The sequence below is a fragment of the Bubalus bubalis genome, chromosome 9 (assembly GCF_019923935.1).
Source record: "Bubalus bubalis isolate 160015118507 breed Murrah chromosome 9, NDDB_SH_1, whole genome shotgun sequence".
Classification (NCBI taxonomy): domain Eukaryota; kingdom Metazoa; phylum Chordata; class Mammalia; order Artiodactyla; family Bovidae; genus Bubalus; species Bubalus bubalis.
In genome coordinates, this window is record NC_059165.1 from 106709422 (window position 1) to 106729435 (window position 20014).

Sequence of the window (20014 nt, forward strand, 5' to 3'; positions counted from 1 at the left end):
AGTAATCTAGCCTGGGGAATTATTTAGTATTTTTAGTTATAGTATTTTCTTACATTACTTACACTTATGAAACAATCTATTCTACAGAGATTATTTTAATATTTAGTTAATGTTATAAAATCTTATTTTGTTAAGCTTGCTTTTAAGCTTATTTTTGTTAAGCTTGCATTTTTAACATGAGTTGCCTCCTTTTTTTTTTTTTTATCATTCTTGTGCCAAACTCTAAATCAGACAGAAGACATTTTACTGTAAATGTCTTCTTATGCTACGTGTTACCTCTTTATCTGTTACCTAAAAATTAAGTGGGTATTGTTTTTGAAGAATGTCATTTTGTAAAATGTTATTTATTTGTTTATTTTGCTTTTGACTGCCCAGTCTTCCGTTGCTGCCCATCGGCTTTCTCTAGCTGTGGAGAGCCGGGCTAGTCTCTAGTCGTGCCCAGGTGTCTCACTGTGGTGCCTCCTCTTGGGCAGAGCACAGGCTCTAGGTGCTCGGTTTCACTGTTTCTAGCATATGGACTTCGTTGCTCCAGGGCATGTGGAATCAGGGATCAAACCCTGGTGCCCTGCATTGGCAGGCAGATTTTTAACCACTGGATCACCAGGGAAGTTCTGCGTGGGTATCCTTAAAAATTAGATTTGAATTTTGATTCTTAAGAAGGAACAGGTTTTTTGGAAACAATTTATGCTGAAAATGACTTGCCAGCAATCTTGTTGCTCTGGTCAAAAATAGGTCTGAGTCACTGAAACTTGTCTTCTTCACAGTGTTGGGCCCATCATAATTGGTCATTATTCAAGAAACACATTAGATCAGATCAGATCAGTCGCTAGTCGTGTCCGACTCTTTGCGACCCCATGAATTGCAGCACACCAGGCCTCCCTGTCCATCACCAACTCCCGGAGTTCACTGAGACTCACGTCCATCGAGTCAGTGATGCCATCCAGCCATCTCATCCTCTGTCGTCCCTTCTCCTCTTGCCCCCAATCCCTCCCCCAATCAGAGTCTTTTCAAATGAGTCAACTGTTCGAATCAGGTGGCCAAAGTACTGGAGTTTCCGCTTTAGCATCATTCCTTCCAAAGAAATCCCAGGCCTGATCTCCTTCAGAATGGACTGGTTGGATCTCCTTGCAGTCCAAGGGACTCTCAAGAGTTTTCTCCAACACCACAGTTCAAAAGCATTAATTCTTCGGCGCTCAGCCTTCTTCACAGTCCAACTCTCACATCCATACATGACCACAGGAAAAACCATAGCCTTGACTAGACGAACCTTTGTTGGCAAAGTAATGTCTCTGCTTTTGAATATGCTATCTAGGTTGGTCATAACTTTCCTTCCAAGGAGTAAGCGTCTTTTAATTTCATGGCTGCAGTCACCATCTGCAGTGATTTTGGAGCCCAGAAAAATAAAGTCTGACACTGTTTCCACTGTTTCCCCATCTATTTCCCATGAAGTGGTGGGACCAGATGCCATGATCTTCGTTTTGTGAATGTTGAGCTTTAAGCCAACTTTTTCACTCTCCACTTTCACTTTCAGCAAGAGGCTTTTTAGTTCCTCTTCACTTTCTGCCATAAGGATGGTGTCATCTGCATATCTGAGGTTATTCATATTTCTCCCGGCAATCTTGATTCCAGCTTGTGCTTCTTCCAGTCCAGCATTTCTCATGATGTACTTTGCATAGAAGTTAAATAAACAGGATGACAATATACAGCCTTGACGTATTCTGTTTCCTATTTGGAACCAGTCTGTTGTTTCATGTCCAGTTCTAACTGTTGCTTCCTGACCTGCATACAAATTTCTCAAGAGGCAGATCAGGTGGTCTGGTATTCCCATCTCTTTCAGAATTTTCCACAGTTGATTGTGATCCACACAGTCAAAGGCTTTGGCATAGTCAATAAAGCAGAAATAGATGTATTTCTGGAACTCTCTTGCTTTTTTGATGACCCAGCGGATGTTGGCAATTTGATCTCTGGTTCCTCTGCCTTTTCTAAAACCAGCTTGAACATCAGGAAGTTCATGGTTCACATATTGCTGAAGCCTGGCTTGGAGAATTTTGAGCATTACTTTACTAGCGTGTGAGATGAGTGCAATTGTGTGATAGTTTGAGCATTCTTTGGCATTGCCTTTCTTTGGGATTGGAATGAAAACTGACCTTATTAAATAAACAATTCATTTTACTTATAAACACTCCCTTTAGTAAACATAATTATTTTCACTGAACACACAGAACATGGAATAAAGGTGTCATGCTACAGAAGTCCCAGGGGGACAATATCAGGAAGGAAAAGAATGACATTTTCTGGAACTCTTTGTGCAGTTTTGATAAAGTTGTTTTATCAGTAGTGGAGAGAGAAGGCTGATTCCAGAGGGCCAAAGAGCGACTGATAAATAGAAGGACAAAGAGTGAGTAGAGGTGGGTAGCTATGCCTTCTGTCAACAGGCTCTGGATTTAACTCTGATAAGTCTGATAAGTTCTCCCCACTGCTGGTAGTACTTACTAAGATTTTCTTCTGTGATTTCAAAGTTCAAGGCACCATAAAGAGTTTATAAATTTGTTTGGGTTCTCAAGTTTTCTCCCTCATGGCCTTGGTTACTTCAGCCCAATTCCCCATAGCTGAGGGAGATAAGAGAGATTTCAGGGATCGATGCAGACTGGACCTGTCCTGGCTCTGTGGTGAGAGCCTGTGCTGCTCCAGAAAACACCTCTAGGAGCACCTCCAGGGGGACCCGGCATTGCTGCTGTGGCCTCTGAGCTCCAGCCACCCTTGAATCAATCCTGGGCACCTTTCTGTCTTCCTGCAAAACATCGTTTGAACAGAGTGACCATTCCAGACCCAGTCATCAAAGTTAATATTGCATTTTCTCCACTAGTTTTCTAATTTTGAATTGTATGTGTATTATCGTCTCTTCATTTTATGTTGATTTTCTCACTAAGTTGGATACCCTATGAGGAGAAGGGTAATGTGAGTTTTAATGATTTACATTGCCAGACTCACTTATTCACTTTGCCCTTCTAAAGAGCTCAGATATTTTGTTGAAAGAAAACATTCAAACTCCAAAAATAGTTTCTAAAGTTTTCTCAGAAAGTCACTCAACTTCAGTTACACAATGATACTGCCTCTTTGGCGGTAGACTGCAATCAATTGTCACTATGATTTCACATCCTTTCTCTCTTAATTCATTTAACACTCTAATCACAATAATCTGCTTCAAATGTTAACCTAATCAGTACACTCTTTCTTTTAAATCAATCATTGCTGTCTTCAGAGATGTTTTGAGTGAAAAACTAAAAATATCATTTTATTCCTGTTGTTCTGCCATAGTTATTAACAGCACCCCTTTCAACACTCATTATTTCCTGGTTTTGAAGGAAAATCAATTGATCCTCCCATTTACAGTGCACTTATTACATGCCAAGGGGTGGACTAAAATCTATGATTCAGAAGTTCATTGAACAAAGTCATTGCCCCAGTTTATTTGAATGTTGATGAGAGAAAAGGTGTTTTTTTTTCCACTTTAATCCTAGATTTATTCAACACAATTATTTTTACTGTACACAACAAAGTATAGACACAACATTATCTAAAATACTACAAAGCTACAAAACAGAAAATTTATAGTACTGACTATACAATAAAAGCCGAAAAAGCAAGGACATGTTGCCAAGGTAACCTGCAGGACCACCGGGGTGGTTCTATGGGGACCCTGTAAAGCTGGCTCTCAACTTACCAGTTTCAGAGAAGGGAGCTGTGTGTGTGTGTGTGTGTGTGTGTGTGTGTGTGTGTACACATGTGAAAAGAACCATTTTGGGCAGATCACAGGAGGTATTTGACTCTAGAGGTCAGAAAAGGACCCTAGCAGGAGAGTAGGGCCAGGCTGACAAGAATGGCATCACTGCTGGACTCTGCAGGCGGACAGGTTAGGGCAGCACCAGGCCACCAGAACGGGCCTCAGGTCATCTGGGAAAAGCGCGTTCCCAGGCTGCGGCTGTTGCACCAGCTGGCCCGCTCTGCTCCTCCCTGCTGGCTTTGTCATTAAACAGATTCTCAGGAACTACAACCAGAGTTTTCTAGCCAGAACTGCGGAGGGCATCTTTACAAGCCCGACCCCACACCACTGCAGCGGGAACTCTGCTGCCCTGGGACAAGCCGCAGTTGCTGCCCTCACGAGGAGCTGGAGCTGGAGCGGCTCCGGTGGAGGGGGCGACGAGGGAAGCGGTGTCGCCAGCGCTTCTGGGACCTGAGCCAAGGGGAAGGCGACCTTCTCCTTCTCTGTGAGGGTGACCTGCGCCACCTGGGGGGCGGTGAACGCATTCTCCTGCGAGGGCTGAGTCGCCTGAGGGGTGGCACAGCGGTGGCCCTGATCTCCTGGCCGTCAATTTGTCCTCCATCCATGTGCTTCAGCGCCTTCTCAGCCCCGTCTGGAGTCTCGAACTCCACATAAGCATCAGACAGACCAGGGTGCATCCTCTCTACAGGCATGTCAATCACTCTAACTTTCCCGAAGGTGGAGAATATCTCCCGGATGTGGTCCTTGGTCACGTTCCTGGTGAGTCTCGCGATGTGCAGCTTGGTGGGTTTAGGGGAAGGGCTGTGCCTTCTCCCTTCCTTTTCATCCCTTTCGGGTTGTTTGGAGCGAGACCGCTGTCTCTTGCCTCTTCTATGCCAAGAAGGCTTCAAAGAGCCAGGGGAGCTGCTGGAGCTGGAGCTGGAGCTGCAGGACGTGCTGGAACGTCCTGAGCGGCTGGATGCTGAAGGTGAGCTGGAGCCGCTGCTGGATCCCGAGCTGGTGCTACAGCTGGGCGGAGACCTGGAGCTGCTGCTACCACTGGAAGCGCTGCTCCACTTTCGAGTTCTAGCCCTGCCACGGTACTTCTCGCGTGACTCCTTGGGGCTGGCTTTATCTGTAGAGGGATCCCTGGACTGCTCATCAGAGTTCTCTTTGCATCTGGTAGGAGAAGGTGCCATTTTCTCTCTGTCGTGCTCCTCAGTATCTGGAGAGAAACGGCCGACTGAGTAAAAAATGCTCACTAGTGTTTGGTACAATAAAGCACTATAGTAATCAATAAGGCCATCACAGACACAGAAGAGAGAAAGAGGGAGATATGAAGGAAGAGAAGTAAGGGGAAAGAAAAACATTAATAACAACTGGTGAAGAGATTGGGGAAGGCCAAACTGATGACATATGGAGCAGAGAACTGAAATTTTAAAAAGAAAGAAAAGCAAACAAACCAACCAAGCACTTTGTGGATAAAACATTTTCCAGAGAGAACTATGCAAACAGCCTGAGCAAATACTGCTTCTACTTCAGAGTGATTTTATTTAAAAAAAAATCTGGCTTATTATCCCAAGAAAGGATCATACACAAAACTGTACAAAATGTGGAATATTTCTTAATACTAACATCAAAGAAATAACTTTTAATAGGGTAATTTCTTATTTTAAGGGCCACTACCTGCCAAATTAAAGAGATTGCACAAAAGTAAAAAGCATATACACGAACACTCTTTTGTGGTTTCTACACTCACCAGAAGAGGCTGGCTTGGAAATCTGGTCTGTGCAGGTTCCCCCAGTTCCAAGAGCTGTCCTTGAACCACTCCTGAGATGCAGACTTGCTGAAGTCTACTGACTTCTGCCTCTGATTCTCCTTTTATAGGCGAAGAGATTGGACAATCCAATCAGGGGACAACCCAATCCAGAGGACACACCCTGTCTCAGATCAAAGGCATTGGAGAGGTTCCTAAATCTTCATCCACAAACATTAGGAGTTTTAAACACATGAGCCACCCACCTCCTCGCATGGCCCTGCAGTAAACTCTCTTTGTTCCAAACTCTGATGCTGTGATATTTTTTGGCCTCACAATGCACCTGAACTTGCTTTCTGGTTACATTCTTTCAGGAAAAGGAAGATATAGGAAGTTGCTAAGGCATCTAGTGACTTGTAAAGAACACCTGTAGCTGTGGTCCTTCTAAAAGCTACTTTGAAGTTGTAAACAGTCTAGCTTTCAAAGAAGGAAACAATGTATCTTCCTTTCCCTTTTGGTTTCTATGGAAATATTTGTTCCACTATATATATATACTATATATAAATATATATATATGTATTTATGAGAGCTATATATATTTCATGAGAGCTTTCCTGGTGGCTCAGTGATAAAGAATGCTCCTACAATGCAGGAGACCCGGGTTCGATCCCAGGGTTGGGAAGATCCCCTGGAGAAGGAAATGGCAACCCACTCTAGTATTCTTGCCTGGGAAATCCCATGGACAGAGGAGCCTGGTTGACTAGAGTCCGTGGGATCGCAAAGAGCCAGAGTCAGACACGACTGAGTTCCAAACACACACATATGTTTCATAAAAGCTACAGGGAAAGAATTTGGGGCACTGTGTTCTTTCCTTGAAAGGACATACCAGCGAGTTGTATTACTGACTTTCACCACAACTGCCTCTAAGGTTTCACTGAAGCTGGGAAAACTGGCCTTTCAAACAGGCTATGTTCACAACAGCCAACATGTGCAGCCAACACCAGTGTCCATCAGAAGGTGAGTGGCCCCTCTGTGTGTTACCCTGGGGTAGGTGGGTGGGTGGTGCCACTCACCTCACTGGGTAGGGTGCCAGGGGAGTGAGGCGAGGCAGAGGTGAGCCCTGGGGTCTTGCCTGTCGGCGTAGGTGAAGCTGACGCCTTTACCCTGTGTTGGAGGCAGCTGCGGGATGGATGGATTCATGCATATGAGCCCCCACCACCCACTGCAGGCACTTTCCTCACCTGACCAGATCCCACGTGATCTAGGCTGAGGTTTTCAGTGCAACCCTGTGGTTCTGGATTCCCTGACACTTTTGGCATGCCTCAGCTCCTGTGCTGGGTCACTTTCCACATATAGCTAGATCCTTCCTGGGGGATCCTGCTGATGAAGACTGAAAATGTAGATTTGACTGTTTGCAACTGGGAGTCAGGTGAGAATTTCAAGAAATTGTGGACATCATACTATGAAAGTTGTAAATTAAAGTGTTTTGGTCAAAGGTGAGGAAAAGAGGTGAATGAGTAAAGAGAATGTGGCATCTACCTAGAATGGATGAATATCTTTCAGAGGCCTCTGGTGTACTTAACAATGCTGTACTGTGCACTTCAAATGCATTAAGAAGATAGATCTCATGTTAAGAGTTAGTACCAGAAACATACACACACAGAACATAGAGAACATTTTGATGGTGATGGGTATATGTAGTACCTTGGTTGTATAGGTAATATCGTGGGTGTTTTATATGTCTAATCTGACCAAGATGCATATAAGAAAAGTGTGCAATTAAAAAAAAAGTTATGCCTCCATAAAACTAAACATTAAAAAATATAAATAAATATACCAATTAAAAAACAGAACTTGGTGAAGTCACTAAAAGACTGTGATCTAAGTTTATTCTTTATATGTGAGCTCACTTTAAAGGCATTGATATAAGGTAGTTGGGGCTGGTGCACTGGGACGACCCAGAGGGATGGAATGGGGAGGGAGGAGGGAGGAGGGTTCAGGAAGGGGAACACATGTATACCTGTGGCGGATTCATTTTGATATTTGGCAAAACTAATACAATTATGTAAAGTTTAAAAATAAAATAAAAAAAAAGGCATTGATATAGGTAGTTGAAAATAAGTGGATGGAAAAAGTTACACCATGCTAACATTAATAGAGAAACAAAACAAACGTTAGTGTTAATATCAGTAAAAGTAGATTTCAGATCAAAGCATTTATTAGTAAGGAATAGGGACATTGCATGATGTAAAATGTGTCAACTCACAAAGAAGTCCTAGTAATTGCAACAGAGTATCAGTATACAATCAGTTCAGTTCAGTTCAGTTCAGTCCAGTTCAGTCCCTCAGTTGTGTCTGACTCATTGTGATCCCATGAATTGCAGCATGCCAGGCCACCCTGTCCATCACCAACTCCTGGAGTTCACTCAGACTCATGTCCATCGAGTTGGTGATGCCATCCAGCCATCTCAGTCTCTCTCGTACCCTTCTCCTCCTGCCCCCAATCCCTCCCAGCATCAGAGTCTTTTCCAATGAGTCAACTCTTCGCATGAGGTGGCCAAAGTACTGGAGTTTCAGCTTTAGCATCATTCCTTCCAAAGAACACCCAGGACTGATCTCCTTTAGGATGGACTTGTTGGATCTCCTTGCAGTCCAAGGGACTCTCAAGAGTCTTCTCCAACACCACAGTTCAAAAGCATCAATTCTTTGGCGCTCAGCCTTCTTCACAGTCCAACTCTCACATCCATACATGACCACTGGAAAAACCATAGCCTTGACTAGATGGACTTTTGTTGGCAAAGTAATGTCTCTGCTTTTCAGTATGCTATCTAGGTTGGTCATAACTTTCCTTCCAAGGAGCAAGTGTCTTTTAACTTCATGGCTGCAATCACCATCTGCAGTGATTTTGCAGCCCCCAAAATAAAGTCTGTCACTGTTTCCATTATTTCCACTGTTTCCATCTATTTGCCATGAAGTGATGGGACCAGATGCCATGATCTTCATTTTCTGAATGTTGAGCTTTAAGCCAACTTTTTCACTCTCCACTTTCACTTTCAGCAAGAGGCTTTTTAGTTCCTCTTCACTTTCTGCCATAAGGGTGGTGTCATCTGCCTATCTGAGGTTATTGATATTTCTCCCAGCAATCTTGATTCCAGCTTGTGCTTCTTCCAGTCCAGCATTTCTCATGATGTACTCTACATGTAAGTTAAATAAACAGGGTGACAATATACAGCCTTGATGTACTCCTTTTCCTATTTGGAACCAGTCTGTTGTTCCATGTCCAGTTCTAACTGTTGCTTCCTGACCTGCATACAAATTTCTCAAGAGGCAGGTCAGGTGGTCTGGTATTCCCATCTCTTTCAGAATTTCCCACAGTTTATTGTGACCCACACAGTCAAAGGCTTTGGCATAGTCAATAAAGCAGAAATAGATGTTTTTCTGGAACTCTCCTGCTTTTTCCATGATCCAGCGGATGTTGGCAATTTGATCTCTGGTTCCTCTGCCTTTTCTAAAACCAGCTTGAACATCAGGAAGTTCATGGTTCACATATTGCTGAAGCCTGGCTTGGAGAATTTTGAGCATTACTTTACTAGTGTGTGAGATGAGTGCAATTGTGCGGTAGTTTGAACACTCTTTGGCATTGCCTTTCTTTGGGATTGGAATAAAAACTGACCTTTTCCAGTCCTGTGGCCACTGTGGAGCATTTCAAATTTGCTGGCATATTGAGTACAGCACTTTCACAGCATTATCTTTTAGGATTTGAAATAGCTCAACTGGAATTCCATCACCTGCACTAGATTTGTTCATAGTGATGCTTCCTAAGGCCCACTTGACTTCACATTCCAGGATGCCTGGCTCTAGGTGATCACGCCATCATGATTATCTGGGTCGTGAAGATCTTTTTTGTACAGTTCTTCTGTGTATTCTTGCCACCTCTTCTTATTATCTTCTTCTTCTGTTAGGTCCATACCATTTCTGTCCTTTATCGAGCCCATCTTTGCATGAAATGTTCCCTTGCTATCTCTAATTTTCTTGAAGAGATCTCTAGTCTTTCCCATTTTATTGTTTTCCTCTATTTCTTTGCACTGATTGCCGAGGAAGGCTTTCTTATCTCTTCTTGCTATTCTTTGGAACTTGCATTCAAATGTTTATATCTTTCCTTTTCTCCTTTGCTTTTCGCTTCTCTTCTTTTCACAGCTATTTGTAAGGCCTCCCCAGACAGCCATTTTGCTTTTTTGCATTTCTTTTCCATGGGGATGGTCTTGATCCCTGTCTCCTGTACAATGTCACGAACCTCAGTCCATAGTTCATCAGGCACTCTATCTATCAGATCTAGTCCTTTAAATCTACTTCTCACTTCCACTGTATAATCATAAGGGATTTGATTTAGGTCATACCTGAATGGTCTAGTGGTTTTCCCTACTTTCCTCAATTTAAGTCTGAATTTGGCAATAAGGAGTTCCTGATCTGAGCCACAGTCAGCTCCCAGTCTTGTTTTTGCTGACTGTATAGAGCTTCTCCATCTTTGGCTGCAAAGAGTATAATCAATCTGATTTTGGTGTTGTCCATCTGGTGATGTCCATGTATAGAGTCTTCTCTTGTGTTGTTGAAGAGGGTGTTTGCTATGACCAGTGCGTTCTCTTGGCAAAACTCTATTAGCCTTTGTCCTGCTTCATTCTGTATTCCAAGGCCAAATTTCCCTCTTAACCCAGGTGTTTCTTGACTTCCCACTTTTGCATTCCAGTCCCCTATAATGAAAAGGACATCTTTTTTGGATGTTAGTTCTTAAAGGTCTTGTAGGTCTTCATAGAACCATTCAACTTCAGCTTCTTCAGTGTTACTGGTTGGGGCATAGACTTGGATTAGTGTGATATTGAATGGTTTGCCTTGGAAATGAATAGAGATCATTCTATCATTTTTGAGATTGCATCCAAGTACTGCATTTCGGACTCTTGTTGACCATGATGGCTACTCTATTTCTTCTAAGGGATTCCTGCCCACAGTAGTAGATATAATGGTCATCTAAGTCAAATTCACCCATTCCAGTCCATTTTAGTTCGCTGATTCCTAGAATGTCGACCTTCGCTCTTGCCATCTCCTGTTTGACCACTTCCAATTTGCTTTGATTCATGGACCTAAGATTCCAGGTTCCTATGCAATCTTGCTCTTTACAACATCGGACCTTGCTTCTATCACCAGGCACATCCACAACTGGGTATTGTTTTTGCTTTGGCTCCATCCCTTCACTCTTTCTGGAGTTATTTCTCCATTGATTTCCAGTAGCATATTGGGCGCCTACCGACCTGGGGAGTTCCTCTTTCAGTATCCTATCATTTTGCCTTTTCATACTGTTCATGGGGTTCTCAAGGCAAAAATACTGAAGTGGTTTACCATTTCCTTCTCCAGTGGACCACATTCTGTCAGACCTCTCCACCATGACCGTCTTGGGTGGCCCCACAGGGCATGGCTTAGTTTCATTGAGTTAGACAAGGCTGTGGTCCATGTGATTAGATTAACTAGTTTTCTGATTATGGTTTCCGTGTGTCTGCCCTCTGATGCCCTCTTGCAACACCTACCGTCTTACTTGGGTTTCTCTTACGTTGGACGTGGGGTATTCATCAAAAACTGATATCAGTGAATAAAGAAATAGAGAAATCCAAAATTATGATTAGGACTCCAACACCCCTCCCCAACAATACTACTAGTCTAAAAGTCAACAAGCTTATAGGGGAACAATGGCACCAATCAACGGGATCCAGGTGACACTCACAGAGCACTCAGTTGGTATTTGTAGGGCAATCAACCCAACAACAGAATATACATTCTTATCAAGCACCAATGTGTTATTTCACTGAGATAGGCCATATTCTGGGTCATAAAACAAGCCTCAGTACATTTAAAAGAATTGAATCATACAGAGCATGTTCTCTGACTACAGTGGAATCAATCTCCAGTCAATAAAATAAGATATAAATCTCAAAACAATTGCAAGTTAAAGAACACACATATATAATGATCCATGATTCAAACAGGAACTGTCAAGGAATTTAAATATACATAGAAATCATTAAAAATAAAAATACAATATGTCAAAATTTATGAGATGTAGCCAAAGCAATGCCAAGAGGGAAATTTATAAAACCAAATACATACATTGTGAAACAGGAAATGTCTCAAATCCACGTTAAAATCTCCAGTTCAAGAAATTAGAAGAGCAAAATAAACTCAAAGTAAGCAGAGGGTAGGAAAAACAAAAGAAAAATCATTGACTTTAAACAAATGCATAGAGAAAATAAAAATGATAAAGCAATATGAAATAAGAACTCTGATTAAATAGGGAAATGTTAAATTTATCAGTAATTACCATATTGTAACTTTTACCCAAACTATTTGATTCAATTCAGTAAAGTTAGAACTATAATATATTTTTTTAAAGGATGGAAAGGTTGATTGTCAAATTCACATGAAATAGACATTTTTAAGGAAGAAATAAGAACTTTTTTTTTTTAAAGAACCATGATAGGAAATATGAAAAAGGTGATATGCAGAGACATTATGTAAATTTTGTTACTGAAGGAAAGAGAATAAAAAACAACCAACCAACTGAATGACTAATGCAGAGGGTGCAGGAACACTTCCTTGTATACAAGGGAGCTTACTATGTGATGAAATTAGCATTTCAATAAGTTAGAAAATGATTTAATTAATGACTTAAGGAAAATACACTACAGATTTAATCTACATTAATTCAAAATATATTCTAAAACTTGAAAGTTTGAAACACTAAAGGAGTGAGAAGAAAGCACAAAGACACTGTGTATGACCGGTATATTCAACTCAGTACGGATCTTTACAACTGACTGTCAGTTGACTCAAACAAACAAACAAAATACCTGGGGCAGATACAACAAAGAGTGCTTTGACAAGTTCTTAGTTATAAAATACGGTTACTAAGATGGAGGAGAGGCTGAAAAAATAGACGCTGTGCTTACTGCATATTTAATGATGGAAGAAATGGTTGGATTCAATAGCAAAGGCTTTGAGGCATGCCATTAGTCTAGAACAGAAAGCCTATGAGTGAGTCTTGAGGACTGAGTGTAGTTATATACCAATACTTTTAAAAAGAGAGGGTAGGTTACCCGGTAAACAGAGGTAAAGCAATTTTGGTTGTTTTTAAATATCTGAATGAACATATGATATAATAGTAAGTTTGATGTAATGCATTCAGATATTACGAATCATATATAGTATTTAAATGTTCTATTTTTCAAAATCCTAAAAATGAGATAGAGACTCATGAGATAAAACCTAAGAATGTCTATTTCCCTGGGAACTTAAATTCTTTAAAACTTTCAAAGTGTTCTTCTCGGGTCTCAGGAGGATAATGTAGCACTCTGGGGCAAAGATGCGGCCCTGGAGCCCAGCACTGGAGGCCAACATGGAGAGGATCTCCACGGCCACCATGACCTTGCCCTTGGTGCGAGACAGGGAGGAAGGTGACCCAGACACTGCAGAACACCAGCATCCTGAAGGCCAGGAACTTGGTTTCACTGAAGGTGTCAGGCAGGTTCCTGGCCAGGAAAGCTAGGGAGAAGGTTCCCAGGGCTAAGGAGCCCAAGTATCCCAGGACACAGTAGAAGGCAGTGACTGAGCCCTTGTTGCACATGATTATGAGCTCCTTGGGCTCAGAATGAGTGTCCATCTCAAGGAAAGGGGGCGAGGTTCCCAGCCAGACTCCACAGAGAATCACTTGGATCAGAGAGCACAAGGGGATGACATCATTAGAAGCTCCTGTTACCAGTTACCGCCTCATGGTTCTTCCTGGTTTCCTGGTCTTGAATGCCAGGATCACAGTCAGGGTTTTGGCCAAAACACTGGCAACAGCTATGGCGAACCCAGCTCCAAATGTGATTTGTTGGAGGATGCAGGTGGCTCTGTTGGGATGACCAATGAAGAGTAAGGAGCAGAAGAAACACAGGAGGAGGGAGATGAGCAGGACTTAGCTGAGAGTCCAGTTATTTGCCTTGACTATGGGGGTGTCTTGTTACTTCATAAAGACCCACAAAACCTCAGCTGTGATGGCAGATAAACAGAGAGCTGTGCAGGCCAGAGACACCCCCAAAGGATCATCAAAGCCCAGAGAGGTCAAGTCCTTAGGGAGGCAGCGATTTCTCTCACTATTTGGATGCTCTTGAGCTGGGCACAAACTGGGGAAACCGTGGAGACAGTGTCAGACTTTATTTTTTTGGGCTCCAAAATCACTGCAGATGGTGATTGCAGCTATGAAATTAAAATACATGTACTCCTTGGAAGGAAAGTTATGACCCACCTAGATAGCATATTCAAAAGCAGAGACATTACTTTGCCAACAAAGGTCTGCCTAGTCAAGGCTATGGTTTTTCCAGTGGTCATGTATGGATGTGAGAGTTGGACTGTGAAGAAAGCTGAGCACCGAAGAATTGATGCTTTTGAATTGTGGTGTTGGAGAAGACTCTTGAGAGTCCTTGGACTGCAAGGAGATCCAACCAATCCATTCTAAAGGAGATCAGTCCTGGGTGTTCATTGGAAGGACTGATGCCAAAGCTGAAACTCCAATACTTTGGCCACCTCATGTGAAGAGTTGACTCATTGGAAAAGACTCTGATGCTGGGAGGGATTGGGGGCAGGAGGAGCAGGGGACGACAGAGGATGAGATGGCTGGATGGCATCATCAACTTGATGGATAAGAGTTTGGGTGAACTCCGGGAGTTGGTGATGGACAGGGTGGCCTGGCGTGCTGCAATTCATGGGGTCACAAAGAGTCAGACACGACTGAGCAACTGAACGGAATTGAACTGAGCTGGGCACTGGATACAGTGCTCTGCATCTAGGGAAAAAGCAAAGACTCAGCATTTCATTTTCAGAAATTCTCCATATTTGGCCTTTTTTTTTTTTTTTTTTAAACATGGTCACTTTTCCTCTCATTATGCATACAAACTGCCCCTGATGTCATACTTAGGTACAAGATTAAGAGTCTACATTCATAACCTAGGAAGAACGCTTTCAGTTACAGGTAAGAAAAAACACAATCAGTCTGGATCTTCAGCATATTGTGGGTCAATGTTGGCTCAGCAATCCCAACAAGGATATGGATTTCATCCCAATTTTTTCTCTACTGTCCCAGTGTCTTCTTCATCCTAAGATTTGTCCTGCCATGAAAGTGAAAGAAAGTGAAGTCGCTCAGTGGTGTCCGACTCTTTGCGACCCCATGGACTGTAGCCTATCAGGCTCCTCCGTCCATGGGATTTTCCAGGCAAGAGTGCTGGAGTGGGGTGCCATTTCCTTCTCCAGGGGATCTTCCTGACCCAGGAGTCGAACCCTGGTCTCCTGCATTGCAGGCAGATGCCTTACCGTCTGAGCCACCATGGCTTCTGCAATTTTCCTGGTGAAGTCAAAGCCAAAGCTTTCCTTATTCACACATATACTGAGAAGGAACGTTCACCTAGCCCTCCCGGGGCATCCTCTTTTGTCATTACCCTGATTCCTATGGGCTGCTTTTTGTATATAACGTGATATCTGGTAGAACAAATGTTTCCACATTCTACTCTTTCATTTTTCTATGACCAGTCTTGTACAATTTTTCTATACAAAATTTGAAAATAATTTGATTGAATAGAAATAACTTGGTGTCTGAGTGGATTTCTATTGTCTTATACATTTGTGATGGTGATATCTTAATTACTGATGAATTTTAAAAAATTTCCATTCAGGTACACCTCCCTGAATCAGGCTTAATTTTTTTTTTCTTTGTAAAATAGCAGGTAGTAAATAACTTCAGTGTTACAAGGCTATGTGGTCTTAGTGGCATTTATTCCCCTCTGCTGTTATGAAACAAGATCAGTCATAAATACGTAAATGAATGAACTTGGCTCTGTTTCAATTATATTTATTCAAATAGGCAATAGTCTGCCTGCTGCCGCTGCTAAGTCGCTTCAGTCGTGTCCGACTCTGCGTGAACCCCACAGATGGCAGCCCACCAGGCTCCCCCGTCCCTGGATTCTCCAGGCAAGAACACTGGAGTGGGTTGCCATTTCCTTCTCCAATGCATGAAAGTGAAAAGTGAAAGTGAAGTTGCTCAGTCATGTCCGACTCCTAGCAACCCCATGGACTGCAGCCTACCAGGCTCCTCCGCCCATGGGATTTTCCAGGCAAGAGTACTGGAGTGGGGTGCCATTGCCTTCTCCGAATAGTCTGCCTACTCCTCCCCAAAAGTTCCTATTATTTTTTATGGCTGACTCTCATGCAATAGTACAAAGTCCTAACACAAGCAAGGTAATTCTCATTCACATTTCTTTCCCCCAGCTACCTGGTCTCACTTCATAGAGCCGACACCTCTCCTGGCCTCTCTCTCTGTCCTTTCAGAGATGTGTGGCACCCACTAACACATGTCTGTTTAGTCTAGATCTCTAGTCCTGTGTTCCTTTATATGTCTCTTGTTTTAAACACTTACTTGATGTTACAAATCCTTCAGTAAGTCCATGAACAAGAGAATTATTTTTATAAATATCTTGTTCATACCTGAGAATATTTATTTGACAAGTGATCAAAATGCAATGACTTCTACTCTTAAGGTGACTGGAATTACCCAGTACTGATGGAAGGACTCAATTCATTACAATAGACTTAATGTTTTAGAAAATTGAAGCGCTGTAATCCTCCGCCACTCAATATTTTATAGTAACGTGTTTTGTTTCAGTACATAAGTTTATAAATCTCTATTTCAAGCAACAGCTACATTTAGGGGCTGTAGGTTGTGATTTAAATTAGAATGATGTCTTTTTCTTTTTTTATATTGTAATACTCCAAAGGGTAGAGTCCTGGTGTTAGTTACACACACTTGATAAGTTGTGCAGTATTCAGGTCTTGGTACATAAGGTAATAAAATATTTCTGTTTTAATTTACATGTACATGCTCTGTGCTTATCATCTGGGTGTGAAAAGTATTAAGTCTCAAGCTTTCAAGGCACCCACAGGCTGCCTTGCTGATCATATATGTTATATTTTATGGCAGGCTTTAGCATGGTCCCTGATGAAACTTCAGAATGAGATTTTCCCCTGGAAACAGTGCTGCAGTGCAGCCTAATAGGAAGACCACAGGCAGACCTGAGATTACACATAATTGGGAAACAATAGTGATTAAAATATGGAGCTGTTGAAAGAATGAGTGGAAGCATGAATTGAGAGCAATGGTGCATATTGGCCCTGATGCCAGTCCCCTTGGTTTTCTTCTTATTGAGAGTATTCATGGGGGGAAGTTGCCATAAAGTGCAAACTTATTTTATACCTGTCTGATTGGAAATTTCTCTCCGTGTGCATGAAACACAGATAAAGCAGCAGATGGGCTTCCTTCCTCTGGAATTTTCCTGAATCCTGGAACACAGGTCTGGCTGCACACAGATTGAGGCATCTGAAGGGAAGAGAGAATTATGGTCATAATTTTGCAGAAAATGAGCAGCTTTAAGAAGATGTCTGTATTTCTGGCCTTGTAATGAGAATTCTGATAGAAGGTAATCACTCTGTACCCCCACCCTCCACTGTTGATACGATGTAGACATATAATTAAGCATGTCTATGGTTAACTTGGGCTTCCCTCGTAGCTCAGTCGGTAAAGAATCTGCCTGCAAGGCAGGAGACCTGGGTTTCATCTGTGGGTCGGAAAGATCCCCTGGAGAAGGAAATGGCAACCCACTCCAGTATTCTGGCCTGAAGAATCCCACGAACAGATGAGCCTGGCAGGCTACATCCACGGGATTGCAAGAGTCGGACATGACTTAGCAACTAAAGAGAGAGAGATGGTTAACTTTCTTCTTTTTAAAATGGTCACCAAATATCACCAAGCTATCTAATCAGTTTTATTTCACAAATCAATGACAATCTGTCTACTTTATTATGCACTTTATCAAATCTTTCACATGCAGCTTTCTGTGTAGTAATGACTTTGAGAACTTGTATGCCTGATGACATTCCTACCATCCTTTCATACTTGGTTAGAAGGAAGAGAATAGTTTCTAGACGGAAGATGCTGATGCTGTGATAAAGAGGCACACTACTTGTTGTTGTTCGGTCACTACTCATTGTGTCTGACTCTTTGTGACACCATGGACTGAGGCAAACCAGGCCTCCCTGTCGTTCACCATCACCTGCAGCTTGATCAAACTCATATCCATTGAGTCGGTGATGCCATCTAACCATCTTGTCCTCTGTCATCCCCTTCTCCTCCTGCCTTCAATCTTTCCCAGCTTTAATGTCTTTTCTAATGAGTCAGCTCTTTGCATCAGATGGCCAAAGGATTGGAGTTTCAGCTTCAGCATCAGTCCTTCCAGTCAATATTCAGAACTGATTTCCTTTAGGATTGACTGGTTTGATCTCTTTGTAGACCAAGGGACTCTCAAGAGTCTTCTCTAACATGGTTCACAAGCATCAGTTTTTCAATGCTTAGGCTTTTTTATGGTCCAATTCTCACATTCATACATGACTACTGGAAAAACCATGGTTTTCACTAGACAGACCTTTGTTGGCAAAGTAATGTCTCTGCTTTTTAATATGCTGTCTAGGTTGGTCATAGCTTTTCTTCCAAGGAACAAGCCTCTTTTAATTTCATGGAGACAGTCACCATCTGCAGTGATTTTGGAGCCCAAAAAAGTCTCTCACTGTTTGCATTGTTTCTCCATCTATTTGCCATGAAGTGATGGCACCAGATGCCATGAACTTAGTTTTTTTGAATGTTGAGTTTTAAGCCAGCTTTTTCAATCTCCTCTTTCACCTTCATCAAGAGGGTCTTTAGTTCCTTTTCCCTTTCTGCCATTAGGGTGGTGTCATCTGCATATCTGACATTATTGGTATTTCTCCTGTCAATCTTGATACCAGCTTGTGCTTCGTCCAGTCAGGCATTTTACACGATGTACTCTGCATAAAAGTTAAATAAGCAGGGTGACAATATACAGCCTTGACATACTCCTTACCCAATTTTGAACTAGTCTGTTGTTTGATGTTCTAACTGTTGCTTCTTGACCTGCATACAGGTTTCACGAGAGGCAGGTAAGGTGGTCTGATAGTCCCATCTCTTTAAGAATTTTCCACAGTTTATCATGATTCACACAGTCAAAGACTTTGGCATAGTCAATAAAGCAGAAATAGATGTTTTTCTGGAACTCTCTTGCTTTTTCTATGCTCCAGCGGATGTTGGCAATTTGATCTCTGGTTCCTCTGCTGTTTCTAAAATCAGCTTGAACATCTGGAAGTTCTTGGTTCATGTACTGTTGAAAACTAGCTTGCAGAATTTTGAGCATTACTTTGCTAGCATTGAGATGAGTGCAATTGTGTGGTAGTTTGAGCATTCTTTGGCATTGCCTTTCTTTGGGATTGGAATGAAAACTGACCTTTTCCAGTCCTGTGGCCACTGCTGAGTTTTCCAGATTTGCTGGCATATTGAGTGCAGCACTTTCACAGCATCATCTTTTAGAATTTGAAATAGCTCAACAGGAATTCCATCACCTCCACTAGCGTTGTTCATAGTGGTGCTTCCTAAGGCCCTCTTGACTTCACGCTCCAGGATGTCTGGCTCTAGGTGAGCGATCACATCATTGTGGTTATCTGAGTCATGAAGATTTTTTTGTATAGTTCTTCTGTGTATTCTTGCCATCTCTTCTTATTATCTTCTGCTTCTGTTAGGTCCATACCATTTCTGTCCTTTATCGTGCCCATCTTTGCATGAAATGTTCCCTTGGTATCTCTAATGTTCTTGAAGAGATCTCTAGTCTCATAGGGTAACTTCTCATGGGATATAGGATGTCTGTGCCCAGGAAATATTCTGGAAGGAAAAGCTCAAGGACCTCATACAGTGTCATTTCAGGTGGTATTCTCTGCTTTCCTCTCATGGTAGAACATCCACAAACTGACCAAAAAACCACACCTTTAAAAATGAGTCATTTACTGACTGTTACAAAAAATTCTATGTCCGCCTCTGCCAAAGTGTGGTTGTGCGCCTTATATAAGGACTTAACTTTTTGGACCCTCATTGTTTGCTTCTAGAAAGTGAGCTTAATGTTTAGAAGGTGTTAGGATTAAATGAGATACATGTAATGTGTTTGCACATCCTAGACAGAAGAGGAGCATTCATTTGATCCCCATTAATAATACTATTGACTTTATTTTAGATCAATAAACCCATAAATGCTCTGCTCTGGAAAAAACAGCTACTGCATCTGTGTGAAATGCACCACAGAGGACAAATGGTTGATAAAAAATCTAGCCATTTCCTCCATAATTAAGTACCCAGTAAGCACATCCCTGGGGCTTCCCAGGTGGCACAGGGATGAAGAATCTGCCTGTCAAGCAGCAGATCAAACCCAAGTTCGATCCCTCGGTCAGAAAGATTCTCTGCAGAAGGGAGTGGCAACCCCCTCCAGTATTCTTGTCTGCGAAATCCCAGTAACAGAAGAGCATGGCAGACGACAG

The 20014-nt window shown here is 42.2% G+C and overlaps 1 protein-coding gene and 1 long non-coding RNA gene across 3 annotated transcripts; one reads left to right on the forward strand and one right to left on the reverse strand.

The window, feature by feature from the left end:
• Positions 1-2151: 2151 nt before the first annotated feature.
• Positions 2152-5630, reverse strand: LOC102409741 (RNA-binding protein with serine-rich domain 1-like). 2 transcript variants are annotated; one of them, XM_045166781.1, is made up of 2 exons: positions 5523-5630; positions 2152-4988 (listed from the first exon to the last, which is right to left on the reverse strand). In XM_045166781.1, the coding sequence occupies exon 2, from the start codon at positions 4960-4962 to the stop codon at positions 4159-4161; it is 804 nt and encodes a 267-aa protein (XP_045022716.1). In that variant the 5' UTR covers positions 4963-4988; positions 5523-5630; the 3' UTR covers positions 2152-4158. The 2 variants fall into 2 exon arrangements, with proteins under 2 accessions (XP_045022716.1, XP_045022717.1); XM_045166782.1 differs by having other exon boundaries at positions 2152-5006; positions 5523-5622.
• Positions 5631-14342: 8712 nt separating this feature from the next.
• Positions 14343-15176, forward strand: LOC123335299. The gene is made up of 2 exons (XR_006553668.2): positions 14343-14570; positions 14682-15176. It is a non-coding gene; the product is annotated as an uncharacterized LOC123335299 (long non-coding RNA).
• The last annotated feature ends 4838 nt before the right edge of the window (positions 15177-20014 follow it).